This window comes from Suncus etruscus, chromosome 5, assembly GCF_024139225.1.
Source record: "Suncus etruscus isolate mSunEtr1 chromosome 5, mSunEtr1.pri.cur, whole genome shotgun sequence".
In the NCBI taxonomy this organism is placed as follows: Eukaryota; Metazoa; Chordata; class Mammalia; order Eulipotyphla; family Soricidae; genus Suncus; species Suncus etruscus.
Window position 1 is genome coordinate 156,001,116 of NC_064852.1, and position 20,629 is coordinate 156,021,744.

The following is a 20,629-nucleotide window of genomic DNA, read 5'->3' on the forward strand; positions in this document are numbered from 1 at the left end:
TCCTTCCTGATACACAGAGAATTGACAAGTACCACATGCTACCATGCCCACTCTGTTAAGATAATGGCTCTGCTGCAGGAGCACAGAAGCAGCTTAAGGTACTTATTCTCCGGTGGACTGTTTGGGAAGCAAAGTAGGTCTAGCACTGTACTCTGAGATGAGTGGTGGAAGGTTCCAGAGCTCTTCACATAGCACAGTATAGCCCCCAGCCCCATCAGTGCCAAGTGGATAATGAATTTTGGGAATATACTAAGAGACTTTTTATATCTTGAATTAAGGCAAAAACCCAAATCCTAGAAAGCATTTTTGAGGTCTGGAGCGATGGTACAGTGTTAGGGCATTTGCCTTACATGCAGCTGACCCAGAATGGACTGTGGTTTGATCTCAGGCATCTCATATGGTCCCCAAAGCCAGGAGCGATTTCTGAGCACATAGCCAAAAGTAACACCTGAGCATCATGGGGTGTGGCTCCCCCCCCAAAAAAGCACTTTTTATTAAAAGGTTGCTATACCCAAAAAAGGTTTACAGAGAAAGAAATTAAGCGAATACTGTGTAAATGTCAAAAATCACCGTGACAGTCTACAGATCCCAGCACAAGATGTTTTGGTCTCATCAGACCCTCAAAGATTCAGCACAAGAAGCCAGCACCAGTTTCTACCTACTGTGGGATCTGTGACCATGCACTCTGGCCACTAGATGGCAGTCACATGCCTTAAGACAAGAGGATGTGGGTGTGTAGCTCTGGGACAGGGGCTGAAGGGGCCCAAGGACATAGAGGCAGGGGCTCAGGGACTTTGGGGACAAAGGGGCTAGGAATACACCTGCCACGGGGCATTTCAAGCAGAACTTAGGATTCCGGGGGGGGGGGGTTTTCCCGTGGATAGGTAAGACCCAGCCAGGGTGGCTTCCCTCCACCCTGGCACTGCACAGGGTCCCCAATCCCCAGGAGGCGTTCCCCAGTTCTCAGCCCTGCGGCCAGGGAGATGCTGTGCCCCAACTTCTCAGTGAAAGTAAATTCGCAGCAGCAGGGGCTGGAGAGATAGTACAGCAGCGGAGTGTCTGCCTTGCACACAGCCCATCCAGGACAAAAGGCGGTTCAAATCCTGGCAATTCCATATGGTCCCCTGTGCCTGCCAGGAGTGATTTCTGAGCACAGAGCCAGGAGAAAGCCCTGAGTGCTGCCGGGTGTGACCCAAAAACAAAAAGTAAAAATTCACAGTAGCCGGAGAGACAGCACAGCGGCGTTTGCCTTGCCAGCAGCCGATCCAGGACCAAAGGTAGTTGGTTCGAATCCCGGTGTCCCATAGGGTCCCCCGTGCCTGCCAGGAGCTATTTCCGAGCAGACAGCCAGGAGTAACCCCTGAGCACCGCCGGGTGTGGCCCAAAAGACAAACAAAAACAAAAACAAAATTCACAGTAGCACCTGGACTTGGAGCAGCAGGATACAGCGAAGAGAGGATCATCTGGGGTCACTGTCCATGGGGAAGCTGCACTGTGTGTGGTGACAGGACTCCATGAGGGGAGGCACCCTGGGACCACTGGGTGGCAGACAGCTCGGGACCATGGGTACCCCACACCCCACACGAACACAAGAGTGAGACACACAGAGAGGGAACAGTGCAGCTGCCGCCATCAAAAGCCAAGTGCTGACAGGAGGTGACTTCCACAGGGACAGCTGACCTGCATCAAGGGGCATCAGCTATACTCAGTGGCCAGCAGGGCAAGAGCACTCAAAGCTCTGCCTGCAGGGTGCAGGGAACACGGTGACAGGTCCAAGGGAGGGAGGGGCCCAGCACAGGCACAGGACAATCAACAGAGCACAGGAGCTTCCCCGTTGGGGCCCTGACAGGAAAGAGCTTCTGCGTCAGGGCCCGGATGGGGAAAACTGTCCATGATGGGTCTGAAAGGAAAGCTGAAACTGAAAAGGTGTCCAGGAGCCTGTGCCTGGAGTGAATCTCAGAGAAAAGGGAAGAGCTGAAGGACTAAGACTCCAGAACAGCTCAGTATGCACTGATGACTGTTGGGTCATTTCCAAACTCAAAAATCTATAGAAAAAGAAAACTAAAAGCACCAACCAAGAAATAAATAGCAAAATCCACACACCCAACTACCAGAAAAAAAAAAGAAAGGACGTGTGGTGTACCCCAAGACCCACCCATATCTGGGAGGAGTTTTGGGAACCGGATAATAGGTGTAACTACCTGCAAGACCTCCCATTTCTGGGAGGGGTCTGGAAAAGGATAGATAAACCTCTGAGCCAGGGGATTCGGGCCTTTGGCCGTTTCTCTCTTGGCCCGGCTTGGCTTCCTGGCTTTTGGATCTTTGGGCCGCATGGAGCCCAAAGGGAAGATGGCTAACAGGAGATAAGATGCAGGGCTAGCAAAATATTGCTGAATGCTTGAAAGGTTAACATAGGCCACACACCTGTGGTGGCTAGAGCATAAATAAAGATGATTCTTCCTGAAGCCTGCGTGTGAGTGATTTCACCTGGGCCTGGAACTCGCCGGCTGCATGGAGGTTGCAGAGCCATGTGGGCTGGATGGTATCCTCCACCATCCAGCCTCATCGTTAATTATTTAATGCAACAAGGACGGTAGAAATAAAGACAAACCAATTCAAAACACTTATCCCAATGAGAGGAAATAGATTCAACCTGCCCAAAAATGAGCTAGATTTAAGAAATCAAGCCCCATATACCTTATGAGATTACTACAGCTAAGCACAAAGGGACAGAACTGTAACAATGAAAAGAGAAAAGAAAAACCAGCCAAAGGCAGGTGAAATCAACTTAGCAACTTTTGGACAAAAAACAGAAGTCATGGGGCCGGAGAGATAACATGGAGGTAAGGCGTTTTGCCTTTCATGCAAAAGGTCATCGGTTGGAATCCTGGCGTCCCATATGGTCCCCCCGTGCCTGCCAGGAGCAATTTCTGAGCACGGAGCCAGAAAAAAACCCTGAGAACTGCTGGGTGTGTCCCAAAAACCACACAAAAACAAAAACACAAAACCAAAACAGAAGTCATCACTCAACACTAAAAACAAAATGAACCTATGGAGAGAAGCTTCCTGCTTCTTTGCTTACCAATAAAGGGCCAAAGTACCAAGCAAAAGACCCTGGCGGGGGTTGGGGGGACCCTCAGATTCTCCTTTCTCTCTCTTCTTATGAGGTTGTTCTCCTGCCTCCCGAAGCAAGACTCAGGTGTGGGCTGACTCTGAGGCTCTCTCAGTCCAAGGGGTCAATGATGGGAGCGATAACACAGCAGTACGGCGTTTGCTGTCCTGTCCTGTCCTGTCCCAGGACGAACGGTAATTCTATTCCTAACATCCCATATAGTCCCCCGTGCCTGCCAGGAGCAACTTCTGAATGCAGAGCCAGAAGTAACCCCTGAGCGCTGCGGGTATGACCCAAAAACAAAACAAACAAACGAACAAACAAAAGAGCCAATGATGCACAAATGCGAGTTCTGGGGCCTCCAGGGCTGCTCTAGAAGAGACTGGAAGACCATGTGGTGCCATGGACTGAACAGGGTCAAGGCATGCAAGATCAACACCTGCCCAGCCCCTCAGTCCATGTCCAGAGACAAAGATGCCAGGAAAGGCAGTCCTCATGCTCTCCGGAAAGAATGCTGGGGTTCTGCTTGTTTGGGATCACACTGGTGGTGCTCCAGGGCTCCTCCCATGCTCAGGGGACCATTTGTTACCAGGGCTCAAGCCCAAGTCTCCTGTAACAAAGTATATCTTCAACCTACTGAGAAAAAAAATTAAAATGGGGGGTGGGAGGGGACAGAATGATAGGGTGCTTGCTGGTCTTGCACATGGTCTATCTAGGTTTGATCCCCAGCGTCCCATCTGGTCCCCGGAGCCTGCTAGGAGTGATTCCTGGCACAGAGCCAGGAATAACCCGTGAGCACCACCAGGTATGACCCGCAATTCATTAACACAATTTTTAAGTGTTCTTGGCTGCTTTTCAAAGCCCATGTTCTCTGTCAAATACATTCCCCATCTTTCCTCTCTCTAAGCAAGTTTGACATCTTGAAAAAAATCAGTGTGTTCTTGAAACCACATTAGCACTACAAAGAGCCCATAAAGCAAATCCATCTATATGCTCCAGGACCTAGAGGCCTGATATGCACTGAATATGCAATTATTGCCACTTGGTTGGTGTCTGGGATCTGCTCACAATAGTGCATTGGGGAGAGGCCAGATGCTATTGAGAGATCCCAACAAGCACAGGTCATGCTGAGGTCAGTTCACAGGTCAGAGTACATTTTCAGAAAAATCATACAATTTGGGGCCAGAGCAATAGCACAACAGAGGGCGTTTGCCTTGCACACAGCTGACCCAGGACAGACCTGGGCTCAATCCCCGGCATCCCATATGGTCCCCAGAGCCAGGAGCTACTTCTGAGCCCATAGCCAGGAGTAACCCAAGCGTTCCCAGGTGTGGCCCCAAAACAAAACAAACAAAAAAGATCATGCTTTTTTTTTTTTTTCCCACGCACACTCGATTGTGTTAGGAAACCCTGCCTTTGTCTAAATTCTGGCATCTGATTTCTATAAGGCACTGCATCGATCCCGGGTGCTCGCGAAATAATCGAGTTCTTATGAAGGAGAGGGATCCTGGGGCAGAAGTGATAGCACAGCAGTAGGGCAATTGCCTTGCATGCGGCCAACACAGGACAGACCCCAGATTCCCATATGGACCACCGAGCCCGCCAGGAGCAATTTCTGAGCACAGAACCAGGAGTAACCCCTGAATGCTGCCAGGTGTGGTCCAAAACTCAAAATACAAAAACAAAAATAATAAATTTAAATAAATAAATAAATATCCATGGGTCTGGAGTGATAGCACAGTGCTGAGGGTGCTAGCTCAGCTGCACACGGCCAGTTCAGGTTGGTCCCTTGAACATAGCTAGGAATAATTTCTGAGTGCAGTCAGGAATAACGCCTGAGCACCAATGGGTGTGGCCCCCAAAACAACAACAAAATAAAAGAAATACTTCAAGTTCAAAATAATTCAACCCCAGCTTTGGAGCAAGCTTGGACTCACCTAAGCCAGGTCTTGAGTGAAACTCCACCCCCCATCCCACCCCCCGCCCCACCAAAGCTGTTTCTCTCTTCCCTGTTTGTAGCCGACAGCTGTCACCCCACAGGGTGAGGTGGGGGGCCCGCAGACACCCCCTCACCACTCATTCCTCAAGGACACTGAGCACCACTGTGGCCGGCTCAGGAGAGTAGAAGACCCTTACAGCCAGTGGGCCCCTGAGGACAGGCAGGGTGAGGCCTCTCCTGGGCTCCTTGCACACCCCATCTTCACACACTCGAATTCCTGAGACGGCCATCTTCACCTCGCTGCTGGCCATTTCCTCCTCTTGCTTGTAAGAGTGAGGCCGTCTCTTCACAGAGCATCTGGGAGTCGCACCGTCATTGTGTCATTGTGTCATTGAGACAGTGCTTAGCCCAGCTACGCGTCAGGCTCTCTCTCCCCAGATGCCCAGCAGTGCCAGAACTAGATCAGGGTTCGAGATACTCAACGAGGCACCATCAGATGGGGTGATGTGGGGGTGGCAGAGACCAAGGCAGAAAGAGCAGGGCCTGAAATCAAAGCTGCTGCTGAAACACAGCAGACCCAGTCTAGCAACAATAAACGTACAGGCTTTCACTGAGGCATCAAAGATGAAGCATACAACTTTCAGTTCAAGCTTTCAGCCTCGTTTAACTGCATTTAAAATAACCTAATATAGGGGCCGGAGAGATAGCACAGTGGTAGGGCATTTGCCTTGCATGTAGCTGCACCGGGAGGGATCCGGTTTGATTCCCAGCATCTCATGTGGGCCCCCAGCCTGCCAGAGCGATTTCTGAGTGCAGAGCTAGGAGTAACCCCTGAGCAACGCTGGCTATGGCCCAAAAACCAATCAATCAATAAAGTTTAAAAAAAAAAAATAACCCAATATAATCTAAGATAAACAACTTAATTTCACTGTTGGGAAAAGGTTTAAAATTTCTGATATCAGGGGCCGGGTAGGTGGCGCTGGAGGTAAGGTGTCTGCCTTGCAAGCGCTAGCTCAAGGAAGGACCGCGGTTCGATCCCCCGGCGTCCCATATGGTCCCCCCAAGCCAGGGGCGATTTCTGAGCACATAGCCAGGAGTAACCCTTGAGCGTCAAACGGGTGTGGCCCAAAAACCAAAAAAAAAAAAAAATTTCTGATATCAGAGCAACAAGAACCTCCAGAATTTCCTGGAATAAAGGGGGTGATCTTAATATTTTAGAGCTTAATATAAATCAGAAGTGAAAATGCTTTCCAATACAATTAAATCTATAATGACAACAAAGTTTATTATTATGCACATGCCATGGATATTAATTGGTCTTAAGACACTAACCAACACATTTCAATGTTTTCTAATACAATGTCTTCAGGAATTCTTTACTTTTCTTTTTTGGTTTTGTTTTGGGGCCATACCCAGCAATACTCCAGTTACTCCTGGCCCAGAGGCTCTGTTGGGGTGGGGTGGCGAGGGTTGCGAAATGGCATGCCAGGGATCAAACCCACGTCAGCCGGAGTCAAGGTAAGTATTACCCTCCTCACTGTACCATGTCTCTGCCCCAGGGATTATTCCTTACCCTGACTAAATATGAAAGCTCTCGTGCCCCGTGGCTCTGGGAGCTGCGTCCCAGAGAAGAACCCCAGAGAAACCGCAAACTGCAGACGGGCCTCCAAGGAGGGTCGGGCCTACAGAGCAAAGAACAGAGCCTGGAGCCTGCGGAGACTCAGATACTCACTCTAGCACTTCGTAGTTCGATTTCTTCTCCAGGGCATTGCCTCGCATCTCCCAGTATGATCGCCTGAAATCAAGAAGACGTGGTTTCAACAAGTGACAGGCTATGCACAGCTTGGACACCTAGCATCATGCCCCCCCCCAACCAGACCCAGGCCCCAAGGGTCAGGCTCGGTGGTGGGTGCCCTGACTGTAACCGTCACAGCTGGTCTGTCCCTCCTCAAGTGCCAGTACAGCAGCTACAGTGAGGGACTCAGTGGCAACAGCAAGGGACCCATGTCACTTAGGGTGACGACCATGGGATCCTGGAGCCATACCAGGGCCATGCAGGGTAGAAGGACCCAAGTCCATAAAGTGTGTGTGAAACATGGGGACTTAGGGGGCCACAGATGGCTTCACTGTCCTGGGGTGCAGGGACAACACCAACCACCAAATGATTGTCATCAGGCAGCGGTCAGTGTGGCAGCTGACTGGGGGAGCATTTTTGCCCTTGACATCCTGGTCACTTTTCTTTGGTCTTCTTAAAATAGGGGGACTAGATTGAAAATGGGCATACAAGCGGTATAGATCGCTCTGTGAGTGGGGGGATCCTCTCCTCTTTTCTGGGCTGGGGCCATACCCAGGGGTGCTGGGGATTGAGCCAGGGTGTGCAACATGCAGTATCTTCACCCCAGCCCATCTTTCCAGCTCATGCATCAAGGACACCAGAAGAGCCAGGAGGTGAGAGGGTTTGGGGGGGAGGGCTGGGGAGGTTCCCTGAAACCATAAAGAAACATATAGTTCTCTCAACTACTCTGAGATGGGGGGCGATGCCTCTCCTCCATGGCCCACGGAGCCTCCCTAGACAGAGGGAGAGGGCCCTCCTTACCGTATTTCGAGACAACCCAATTTCAAAGCAATTTCCTGGTCCACTTGGTCAGCCATCTCCGACATGTAATCGCTCTTTACCTACAAGAGACACATGAGACACAGACTGCTGTTGCAGGGTGTTGCACCCTCTACTTGCAGGTGACTACCTTTTCATTGGCTGCAACCAGGAGGAAGAGTCAGAAACGGGGAAGGGGCCAGAGAGATAGCATGGAGGTAAGGCATTTTGCCTTGCATGCATAAGGCTGGTGGTTCGAATCCCGGCATCCCATATGGTCCCCTGAGCTTGCCAGGAGCGATTTCTGAACGTAGAGCCAGGAGTAATCTCTGAGCACTGCTGGGTATGACCCAAAAACAAAAAAGAAAAAAACAGATACGGGGAAGAACACACATGTCACCCACCCTCTGTGGTTAGAAGGGCTGCTGAGAAAAGGCAAGCTTTCCCTGACTTCCTGCCACATCCTCTCCCATGCTGTCCAAGGGGAGACCGAGAGACCCTAGCCTTCCCCCAGCCAACCTTTGTATCAGCAGCACTCGCAGCCTCAGAATGGGGCAAAGTGAACGGCCCCATTTCAGTTCATCTAAGCTCTGCACTCAGGGCACCTCTGCCTGAGTACTCTGCAGGCTCAACAAGTATCTACTGTCAGATTGATATCACCAATGACAAGGGCAGGGCATGGCAGCTGCCGCCAGGTCTAAGGGGACCCACGAGGGGGAGGGGCACACTGTCAAAGGTAAAACGGAAATGAATACTCCTTATAGGTACTGAAACGATAGCACAGTGGGGAAGATGTTGGCTTGAATACAGCAAGCCCCGGTTCCATCCCAGCATCCCATATGGTGCCCTGCACCAGCACTAGGAGTGATCCCTGAGCATCGCCAGGGTACCTAAAAGTAAGAGTGGGAAGATGGGCCAGAGAGATAGCATGGAGGGAAGGCATTTTGCCTTGCAGGCAGAAGGACGGTGGTTCGAATCCCGATATGGCCCCCCGAGCCTGCCAGGAGCAATTTCTGCACATAGAGCCAGGAGTAACAACCCGAGTGCTGCTGGGTGTGACCCAAAAAACAACCCCCCCCCAAAAAAAAAAAGAGTGGGGAGGAGTTCCCTGATAAATCACAGATCAGCATCCTTAATTGATTCAATCTGGTTTATTTTTAATTCTCTTTTGCAGGGGTTAATGAACAACACCTGGTGGTGCTGAGGGAACCACTGCCCTGGGAACAGAATTAGGAAAACATTCATTCTAAACCTCAATTCAGTATAATGTTAGTCATGGCTTAGAAAGGAACTCTGTTGTTCATCAGGAGACCTTCAGTGAACAACTGCACTCAACTGTCTTAATTTTGGGTTTGGGGCCACTCCAGGTGGTCCTCAGGGGACCATACAGAACTAGGATCAGATCCAGGCCTCCTGCTCATGAAATGGGTACTCAGACCTTGTTTTCTCTTTGGCCCCATCCTCCATTTTTATATTATGGGTTTTTTTGGGGGGGGGGAGGGCATACCCAGCAGCACTTAGGAGTTACTCCTGGCTCTGTGGTCAAAAATTACTTTTAATAATATGGGATGTTGAAGAAATTACTCTTAGTGATATGGGATGTTGGAGTTTGAACCCAGGTCAGCCACCTACAAGAAAAACGCCCTCCTAGCCGTGCTATTTCCAGCCCCTTAATATTATTGATTTTAGGGCTAGAGCAGTGGTGCAGCGGTAGGGCATTTGCCTTGCACGCGTCTGACCTTGGATGGACCACAGTTTGATCCCCTGGCATCCCGTATGGCCTTCCAAGCCAGGAGTGATTTCTGAGTGTCTAGCATCAACGGGTCAGGCCCCAAATACCCCCCCCAAATTATTTAATTATTTTATTGATTGGTTTTGGGGCCACACCCAGCATTGCTCAGAGGTTACTCCTGGCTCTGCACTCAGAAATTGCCCCTGGAAGGCTAGGGACCATATGGTATGCCGGGAATCGAATCGGGTTCCTCCCGAGTCAGCTGCATGCAAGGCAAACGCCCTACCATGGTGCTATCTCTCCGGCCTCAAGAAATTTTAAGGACATGCACCATGCCTCTTATTATTAGGTATTTCCTAACACCCTTCACTTCGCTGTCTCTTGTTATTAAGTATCTCATAAAGCCATTCATTTTGCTGCTTGATGTTCAACTTTACATCTACAAGCTGGAGCAAAAATACTTATTTAGGGCCTCAGCTGCAGACACCAATTCCCAACTTCCTATGTCCACCTTCTGGATCGTTCTGAAGCCTCCAAACACACCCCACTCAGCCAGCTGCCTTCAACTCCCTGGGAACTCACCCGGCTGAACCCCGCCTGCCCCTGCAGAGGGCCCGGAGGTGCGGTGGCTCATCCTTCCCCGCTGCTGGTTCTGGGTGTTCCACCAGTTAGAAAACTTCTGGGCTGCTGCGGTCTTTGAGACAGACCAGTGTGTGCAAGCCCAGAGCAGCTAATCCTCACCCCCTCAGCCCCCACCAGCCCCCAATGACAGCTCTAGAGCGAGCATGCAAGAGGAACTCCAGGTACTGAAGGAGTTTTCCAAGCCCCTGGTCCTCCCAAGCCATACGTCATCCAGGCAGAACTCCTCAGCTAGGCAGAAGCTCTCCCAACAGATTTCAGACCCCTGCGTCGGGAGAGGAAATGCAGGAAGCCCTGTCTGCCAACGCAGAAGCCGGAGTTGCTGAGCCACGGGCCTCCCACCTCATCTCCTTCCCCTTCCTCCACTGCTCGGACCAGACACACAAGATTCTTTCGGGGGAAAAACTTCTCAAAGTTGCTCTCAAAAACCGTGGGGGGAGGGGGGAGAGTTCTCTGGACTCCTCTAAATCTCCTCCAATGGCCCATGGAGCCTCCCCCAAGAACATGAAACTTGCCAAAAAAGCAGTTAACAGATGGCCTGGCCAAATGCCAACCAGCTCTGCCACCTCCCCAACAGCAGCAGGAGGCAAAAACACAGATGGGGTCCAAACGCTCCGGGCACAGCTCCCCAAGTCCCATAAACCACTAGAGACATCAAGCTTAACACGATGGCCTTTCTCAGGGGCACTCGGTCACTACACGAACTCTGGTCTAGCTGTGAGAGGCTGAGGATTCAGGGCTAAGCGAGCCTCAGCAGTGCTGGACCTCCAGGGATTACCCACAGTGCTCAGGGGGACTGTGCAGTACCAGAGACAAAACTCAGGGTCATGTGTGTACAAGGCAAAGGCTCCAGTTTATCTCCTAAGGCCTACATGAACAATTTAAAGAGCCAATGGAGGAGCCAGAGCGAGAGCACAGAGGTTAGGACATTGGCCTTGCACACGGCCAACCTGGATTCGATCCCTATATGGTTCCCCAAGCCTGCCAGGAGTAATTCCTGAGTGCATGTGACCCCAGGTATGGCCCCAAAAAAAACAAAACAAGAGGCAAAAGGGGGATGTTCCTAGTAAATCTGAAGGTATTTGTAGGTGCACCTGGGGGCCAGCCCAGCTTAGACCCAGGCATCTTGAGCTAAAATCTTCAGCATTTTCCAAAGGCGCCTATTCAAGATCAGGCCCAATGGACCGAGAGCTCCTGACGGCACCGGGATGGAACCTTTACACTGCAAGCAGCACTGCTACCGCGCAAGCCTGCCCACTGCCTCCTTGAGCCTCTCATTAGTCAGTGTGGGCTCACATGCCCTGGAACATGGCAGACCAGAGCCACAACAGGTGGCCCCAACAAACACCCAGAACCTGACTGGAGCACCTTCAGGGTGAGCACACATGCACATTGTTAGGGCTGAGAACCCGTGTGCAGAAGCACAGGAACTTTTGTACATGGTATTTAAAAAAAGTAACTGGAGGGGCCCGGAGAGATAGCACAGCAGCGTTTGCCTTGCAAACAGCCGATCCAGGACCAAAGGTGATTGGTTGGAATCCCGGTGTCCCATAAGGTCCCCCGTGCCTGCCTGGAGCTATTTCTGAGCAGACAGCCAGGAGTAACCCCTGAGCATCACCGGGTGTGGCCCAAAATAAAAAACCAAAAAAAAAAAAAAATACACTCACTTGGGCCTGGAGAGATAGCACAGCGGTGTTTGCCTTGCAAGCAGCCTATCCAGGACCAAAGGTGGTTGATTCGAATCCCGGTGTCCCATATAGTCCCCCATTCCTGCCAGGAGCTATTTCTGAGCAGACAGCCAGGAGTAACCCCTGAGCACTGCCGGGTGTGACCCAAAAACCCAAAAAAAAAAAAAAAAAAAAGTAACTGGAGAGATAGCACAGTGGTAAGGCGTTTGCCTTGCATGCAGAACGACGGTGGTTTGAATCCTGGCATACCATAGGGTCCCCTGAACCTGCCGGGGCAATTTCTGAGTGTAGAGCCAGGAGGAACCTTGAGCGCTGGCAGGTGTGGACCCCCCCCCCCCCAAAAAAAAAAAAACCCCAGAGCAATAGCACAGCAGGAGGGTGTTTGCCTTGCACGCAGCCTACCCAGGAAGAACTCATGTATATTCCTGGTATCCCACAGGGTCCCCCAAGCCTGCCAGGAGTGATTTCTGAGTATAGTAGAGCCAGGAGTAATCCCTGACGCTGCCATATGTGGACCAAAAGCCTAAATAAATAAGACTGATCGATAGATTGTAAGATTGACAGGTAAAATCAACAACTACAACCACTTTAGTGGCAGTCGGGGTAGTGAGTAGTGTTTTTGTGTGTATCCAGCTTAGGCTCCATTCCCAGCACCACATGGCCTCCTATCCCCCCACCCGGCTTTTGTTTTTTTTTTTTTTTTTTTTTTTTTTGGTTTTTGGGCCACACCCTGTGACGCTCAGGGGTTACTCCTGGCTATGCGCTCAGAAGTTGCTCCTGGCTTCTTGGGGGACCATATGGGACGCCGGGGGATCGAACTGCGGTCCGTCCTAGGCTAGCGCAGGCAAGGCAGGCACCTTACCTCCAGCGCCACCGCCCGGCCCCCCCCCACCCGGCTTTTGAACATCAAGTCCCCCGGCCTGATTGGCCGAGAATCACCATGGAGTCCCTAGACCACTTGAGCAGCACAAAGCCAACCCCACTTTGTGGACTAAGGAAAGATTCAAAGGACCAGTGTGCCTGCTCTGTTGCAGGAGATACATGTCAAACCCAACACCACAGGGTCCCACAAGCCAGATGAAAATATCAGTGTTCGGGGCCGGGCGGTGACGCTGGAGGTAAGGTGCCTGCCTTGCCTGCGCTAGCCTAGGACGGACCGCGGTTCGATCCCCCGGCGTCCCATATGGTCCCCCAAGAAGCCAGGAGCAACTTCTGAGCGCATAGCCAGGAGTAACCCCTGAGCGTCACAGGGTGTGGCCCAAAAACCAAAAAAAAAAAAAAAAAAAAAAAAAGAAAATATCAGTGTTCAAGGGCTAGAGCAAAGCCACAGGGGGGTTGCCTGGTCTTGCATGCAGCCAACCTCAGTTTGACCCACAGCATCTCATATGATCTACAGTCTTGGGTTACACTGCCATAACTGTCATAAAAGGGTCTAGTCCTTGAAAACAAACCCCTGGTAACTGTCATTTAGAGGCAGTTGCCCAGGAGTATATAATCCCCAACTCAAGTTGGTGGTGGGGGGAGGCAGTGGTGGCAGCAGCACTGCTGCTGCTGGCTGGCAGTTTCTCCCAGGAGCTGGCTGCATGTCCAGGACAGATTCACTGCAAAAAACTGTTGGTTGTTTCTGCTATCTTCATCTCTAGTCCTCTCTGAATATTTGCCTAGGTCCCAACTTCTCCCCACCACCACCCCCCTCTCTGCCTGTGGTTGGCTGTAAGGCTGGCCTCCCTACCCTGCCTCCTGTTCCCCCATTAAATCCAGTCTCCAGAAAACCCCTTTCTTGTCAGAGTCAGGCAGCAGCCTCTGGCATACCAAGTGCATCAGGAGTCAACCCTGAGCACTGAGCCAGGAGTGAGCCCTGATCATGGCTGGGTGTGGCTCCCACACAAAACAATTCAGGAAACGTTCTACGTTTTACTTATAAAATCACCAATGTTGTGATACCAGAAGGCGAAGCTCAAGGCCAGAAACATTAAGGTCATGTCACTTCATTACTCTGAAAACCCTCCTTACCCTTTGTGGTCTCCCCCATTCTGGGTCTCCCTCCTGCGTGGCCTCAGGCTGAGGTCCATCATGACTGAAAGGAGCGAATGGAAGTGGGGTGCAGAATGGCATCTGGGCTCTCCACTGTGTGGACTTTGGTCAGTGTGGGATGCAGGATATATGGTCCCTGGTTGGGTCCTTGCCACACAGAGCCCCCTACCCCAACCCTAGCACTGTTAGGCGTAGGCCCAGAGATGCTCAAGCACTGCCAGGATGATCCGAGGCTTGTAGCACCACCCCTTGGTTCTTCCCAGGAAACCACCCCTGGCTTGATCGTGCCCCATGCAGCATGGTCAGGGCACTTGGCAGCACAAGTGAAGCCCAGGCCGGGCTCCTCCTGGCAAGACCAGGAAAGCAACAGATCCAACCTTGAAAGAGGCAAGGAGTAGGGGCAGAGCAGGTCACACTGGGACAATGAGCAGGGAGAAGACGAGGGCACGGGCACATGCCATGTCCTGCTCCTGGCGGCATCCTCATCATGAGCTCACGGATAGGTTACAGTGTGCATGGGCTTGGCCAAGAACAAACCTGAAACATGGGGGGGAGGGGCTGGTGTCTGAGAATCGAGGTCCCTGAAAGGTCACTGTGGGATAGGGAGAACTCTTCAGTCCTAAGGCCAGCCTGAAGCTGCCCCAGAAACCAAGGCAGCCAGTACCCGGCCCAAGGGCCACGCTCCACAATCACAGTGAAGAGTCTTGCAGCTGGGTAGCCCTGAGCTTGTCCACACGGTGACCAGGACCATCAAGGAGAGGGGAGTATGGAAACACTGCTGCTCTGTCCCCTGCGGGCCCACCTCAAATGTTCAGTTTCTACAGGCTTCACCCACACACACAAGCAGACTGACGTACTCCTGGAAATGTCTGTACTTCCAGCCCTGTGGGGAGCAGGACCCCTCACCCCGGGAATGCTGGGCACCCCAGATCCCCTTCTTATGGGGGTACCAGTGCCCAGTTCCCTTCAACTCCACCCAACACCCATCCCTTCATATGGACACACACCAGCCCTTCTCACACAGGCACACCTGCCTTCCTTACATACATACCTGCCCCCCTTCTCTCCTAAGTGCTATATGCTTCAGGGGGGCTATCACCCGGGTTCACACTGCAGTTTCTGAGGTCCTTTCTTTTGCCTGTCTAAGTGGCCATAGGGACCTCAACTCACTGTATTTTTTGGGAATCCAAACCATTCTTGGCAACGCCATCGCAGAAGGCAGAAGTTCAATACGAAACAGAAAGTACTCGGTACAGGGCACTCACTAATGAGTCATTTAATTTGGTTGATTTCTATGTTGCTGGCATTGAAACCAGGATCCCATCCATAAAATAGCTCCTTCACCTCTGACCTGCAGCCCCTGCCTAGTGAACATCTTTCAACGGCTCCTGATCATCTACAGGAGAAAACCCCCAAATCTCTCCAGGCCATTTGTTTTTTGTTTAGTTTTGTTTTGTTTTTGGGCCCAGACAAGGCAGCATTCAGGACTTAATCCTAGCTCTAAGCTCACAAATAATCACTCCTGGCAGTCTCAGGGGACCATGTGAGATGCCGGGGATCAAACTTAGGTAGGCTGCGTACAAGGCAAACACCCTCCCTGCTGTGCTGTCACTCGGTCCCTCAGGCCTGTTCTGCTAAGATTCCGATGCACTATGCTCCCTCTCTCTCCCCCAGGCTGACTTGGCTGTAACCCTCTTATTGATTGACAGAGCTGAAATCTCCTCAAGGGACTTGTAGGAACAAACTAGCATGTGCCCATGCGCCGCAGACACTGGGAACCACCACCCCGATAATGACCTATTAGTGAATTTCAAAACTGTGGGGCCACTTTTTACCACATACACTGAAGGGGCTTTCTTCAAAGCTGGCACTTCACTGCCAAAATGGAAAAGTTTTGCTCTTGTTCTAAGAATACTATCAAAAGTCTATGTGTAAGGCCAGTTCTGACAGAGACTTCTAGAAATCAGTGAGACTCTTCCATTGGGATGGAAAACAGATAAAAGCTGTGTCCTTTAGGTCTCATGACACACAGAAAAATGCAGAGCTCGAGAGAACCCAACACTTTCCCAGTGCACAAGTAGCTTCTCGCCCCCCTTGGAAATGAGAGTAGCTCAGAACAGGACTCAAGCTAAGGAAACCAGTGTAGCAATAAAGCACCTTTTATACCTGCTGATAGAAGAAATTTAGAGTCGGCTTGTCTTCAGTAAACTGGTTTAGGAATCCTTTTGGCAAGTAACGAATTCTCAATTCATACCTAAAAATTAATTCACAAAAAAACAGAACAAGTAGGTGAAGTCGCATCTAAGTTATTGCTCACAAATACAACATTATTATTTTTTTTTTTTTTTTGGTTTTTGGGCCACACCCATTTGACGCTCAGGGGTTACTCCTGGCTATGCGCTCAGAAATCGCCCCCTGGCTTTGGGGGACCACATGGGACACCAGGGGATCGAACCGTGATCCGTCCTACGCTAGCGCTTGCAAGGCAGACACCTTACCTCTAGCGCCACCTTCCCGGCCCCCACAAATACAACATTATTGTAACTGCCAATTATCCTGAAATGAGTTAAAAAAGTTAAGTGTGAATGTTTCATTTCTCAGCACAGAAATGTACCTGAAGTGGGTTTCGATGTTACAGGGCTCTCGGGGCCCAAGAAATGTGTGGAAGCACCCCCGTTCCACCCCACTCACCCCTCTTTACACAGTGGCCCCTAATATGGCTGCATACTCCACTGGCTGAGCCTAGTCTGACTTTACCCCTGGTTACAAGTGCAGTAGAGTCAGAGAAGTCACAGTGACCTCCTCACAGGAAGGGGAAGGTCACTAACCCACTCCCATTCTCTCTCGGGATCCTAGACATGACACTGGTCTCAATAACTATGTCCCTCCTCCAAGCACGGACCATCGCTTACTGGCTCAAGATGCAACTTCACGGGAAAAGGACAAATCTTCCCAGAGAGTTCGGGCTCCTCTGCATACTGTTCATTGGGCATGCAGGATGTGGTGTGGTATGGATGCAGTATGTTTATGAACCATGTAGGTTAGGTGGAGTGTGCAGTGTCTGGCGAGCATACATGGCATGTTTGTTATATATTCCGTTATATACTCTCCAGAGAGTGTAGTGTGTATTACGTATGCGGTATATGTGTGCATATGTTGTCCGTGTACTGACTGGCGAGTGTGTGTGGCATGTGTGGTCTGTCTGGACGCGGTATGTATGTGCAGTGTCCGGCAACCCCATGCATTGGCCTGTCTTGGGGCCTTGTTGCGGGGATCAAATCTAAATGGAATAAAGGCCTTGAAATCAGACCTGAATCCTAGAGGTACACAGAGAAAACACAGATGGAGCGTTCCGTGATACTGAAGCCACAGCATCTTTAAAGATGAAATCTGGCCACGGGCCAAGCAAATAGATACAAAGATAAGCAACGATAACCATTGCACTAAGAAGCTTCTGTACCTCAAAGGAAACAATGACCAGGATCTAATGGTCCACAGATTAGGAGACATTATTTACCCAATACTCAGCTGATAAAGTGTTCATAGCAACAATAATATATAAAGCACTGATAAAACTTCACAAGAAAAAAAAGCATCTAATCCCATCAAAAATGGGGAGAAGAGATGAACAGAAACTTTCTCAAAAAAATACAAATGGCCAAAAGGCACACAAAAAGATGCTCTATTTCACTAATCATCAGGAAAATGGAAATCTGAACAAGTACCGTCTTACACCACTGAGACTGGCGCACATCAAGAACAACCAGATGTGGGGAGAAAAGAACTCTCGTTCACTGCTGGTCAGAATGTTAACTAGACCAGCATTTTTAGAAAACAATATGAACATTCCTCAAGAAACCAGAAATTGAACTTCCTTATGGCCCAGCAATAACATTCCTAGGAATACACACTATGGGACACCAAAGCACAATGGAAAAAATACCTCTGCACTCCTATGTTCAGCCACACTATTCACAATAGCCAAAATCTGGAAACGACCCAAGTGCCTAAGAACAGAGTGCATAAAGAAGTAATGGTACATCTACACATCAGAATACTATGCAGTCATTAGAAAGAACCAAGTCATGATTTGCTCCTATTAGGATGGACATAGAAAGCATTGTGCTGAAGGAAGCAAGTCAGAGAGAGAGGGACAAATAAAGGACGGCAGGGAGGGCGGTTAGGGCAGGAAAGAGACCACAAATGATCTAAGGTGTTGAAAAGAAGGAAAGTGATATGCATAATATCCCACCAGTAACAATACTAGAAACCAGTGCCTAAAAGGGAAAAAAAGAAAAGTGTCTGTCATAGAGGCAGGCGGAGGTGGGGTGGGGGATGGGAGAGAAACTGGGGACACCAGTGGAGGGGAGTGGACACTGAAGGGAGGTATTCAAACATTGTACCACTGAAACCCATACTAGAATACTGAAACCATGACCAACTAAGTCATAATGACTAAATAAATTTTTTGTAAATAAAATTCAAGTACATGTAGATGGGGCCCAGACTATCAGACACAGGAAGGGCACGTGCCTTGTAAAGCGCCAATCTGGGTTCCTGGCATGGCAAGCACGCCAGGAGAGATCCCTGAGTGCAGAGCCAGGAGTAACCCCTGAGCACCATTGGGCATGACCCAAAAACAAAACAAAAATTGTGTTTGTTAATATATAACTCACACCTTCATTTTGAGAATACACCTTTGTTTTGTGGCTGCTGGGGGCCATACTTGGACCAGGAGGTGTCAGGGAGTGAGCCAGGGCTTGGCATCTGCAGGATCTAAGCTCCACCCCTTGAGCCATAGGCCAGCCCCTAATATAAGCCTTTGACAAGAGAATATCTGGGACTCAGGGAGGCAACTGCCACCTTTGGGTCTCTGGGGAACAATTGTGCGGCCAGGGAACTTCCTGAGGCCACAAATGCCATGCTCACCCACTGCCAGATGTCCTGGCCTTGTGCATTGCCCCATGGGTGAGCTGTGGCTCCTGGCTGAGGGCTGTGAACCCTCAATCCAAGTTACCAAGTGTAAAGCCACTGTCAAACAGCAAAGAACAGACACAAGTGGGCAGCAGAGGAACAGGAAGGGACACAGCGGCCAGGCCCAGCTCTGAGGAGCCCTGGCAAGTACCTCAGATTTGAGCCTAGGACTTACAGGGGCCACTAGAGCCCACTGTCCCCCACACTCTGGCCTGGAATGAAGCCTGCTGAACACATATGGGCTCCGGGTCAAGGCTCCCAGGGCAGTGCAGCCCAATGCCCATCCACAGTTTCAAAGAGGCCACAATGCAGACTAGGCCTTCACAAGGAGATGCAACTCTAACAGGTGTACGACATGCACACATCAGACTCAAAGAGTGTAGCTCGTACAAGCACACGTGCACACACACACACACACACACACACACACACACACACGACACTTCAGCTCTGTGGGTGTATCACACATGTACATGTCAGCCCTTTCCCGCTATTCTCTCTCTCTAGCCTCCATACATCAATACACTCTCTCCAACCTGCGTCTTCTACCACAAAATGGATCAAAATGAGCAGCCATATATTCCCTGGGAGTCTCATCTCAAGAGAGGGGCACTTAAAAGTGTTTCCTTCTTCCATCTCCTCCACTCAGTGTGGAAAGACACAGCAGCTGAGAGCCGGGGACAGACCATGACAGAGCAGAGCTCCAATCTGCACCAGGACTTCAGCTGTGTGGGCTCCTGCCTCATTTCCAGATGCTCATCCATGGTGGCCAGGGGGGCACTTTTCCCAGGCAAGGGAACACCAGCCTTCTGAGACCAACTCTAGTGCCTCCACCCCAGAAGATGCCACCAGAGAAATGGTGCAAAGTCCTTGGGTGGATTCTCCAGGGAACTTCGCTGACTGGAGAAGTGTGGCCAGCAAAGGCCTCCAGAGCTGAGCTGGGGTGTCCTGGGCCTAAAAAGTCACCCTGACAAGTGGTGCCCACACCCCTCCCTTGGTTGCCAGGACAAGCAGGAGAGGAAGCCGTGGCAGGTCCAGTCAAGTCTGTGCAGGTGTGTGCATGTGTACACATGTCTTCAGGGAGCCACGCCCACGGGCCTGCCCCGGCACCTCATCTCCACTCCTCAGGAGGATGTGCAGTTCATGCTTCTCCTGCACGTGTGTATGTGTGTGCACGCGCGTGTTCAAGGAGCGATGCCCTGTGCCCTGCCATGCCACCTCACCTCCACTCTTCGGGCGGATGTGCCAGCTCGTACTTCTCCCGTGCGCTGGCCACACCCATGTCCAGGTGCAGCCAGTGAGTCTCCTCAGAGCGCAGGTGGCGCAAGCGGAATCCGTAGCAGGCCACATGCTTCACCTTGTGACTATCCACAATCTTCTGAATGATGCCCTGTAACAGAAGTGACTGTCAGGAACAAGGAGGCGATCCTGCACTCCCGTGGGAACACTCAGAAACCCGGAGTGGAGGAATCTCTTTTTACTCAACAGCATTTTCCTGAACAGGGAGAGGTGTGGAAGGAACGGAGGAACAAACAAGGCACAGAAGCTCGAAAAGTTTCCAAGCAAATACAGTTAACCCCACCCCAACCGAGCTCACTAGCTGGACAAAGGAGGAAAAGGTTTTCAGAGCAGCACAGAGGCCCGCTGTAGCCTTGGCGTTGTTTTCAGGACATACGGAACCCTGTGGCTCTTGAGGCATTATCTGGGTCTGGGTCTATGGAGATGTCTGCTCTCCCTCCCGACTCACAGGCAGCCCCCACAGAAGCCTTCAATCTCACACACCGAGAGTGCAGAAAAGGTGTGGTTCCTAGAGTAGGGAAAGCTGACAGAGGCTGCACAAAGACTGGAACTGAGAGTCCAGGGCCAGAGAGTTTATAGCAGCAGAAGATGTGTGCGCAATCAATGGGCAATCTGTGGG

General features: G+C 50.8%; 1 protein-coding gene across 7 annotated transcripts in view; it reads right to left on the reverse strand.

Annotated features, from left to right (window-relative positions):
* PTK2 (protein tyrosine kinase 2) overlaps window positions 1–20,629 on the reverse strand; it is a 125,918-nt gene that overhangs the window by 66,574 nt on the left and 38,715 nt on the right. For all 7 annotated transcript variants that reach the window (XM_049773859.1, XM_049773864.1, XM_049773862.1 and 4 more), the window contains 4 exons: window positions 19,935–20,101; window positions 15,904–15,991; window positions 7,648–7,727; window positions 6,784–6,846 (listed from right to left, as the gene is read on the reverse strand). In XM_049773859.1, the coding sequence (XP_049629816.1) occupies window positions 6,784–6,846; window positions 7,648–7,727; window positions 15,904–15,991; window positions 19,935–20,101 (398 nt within the window). The remainder of the gene's footprint in view (window positions 1–6,783; window positions 6,847–7,647; window positions 7,728–15,903; window positions 15,992–19,934; window positions 20,102–20,629) is intronic.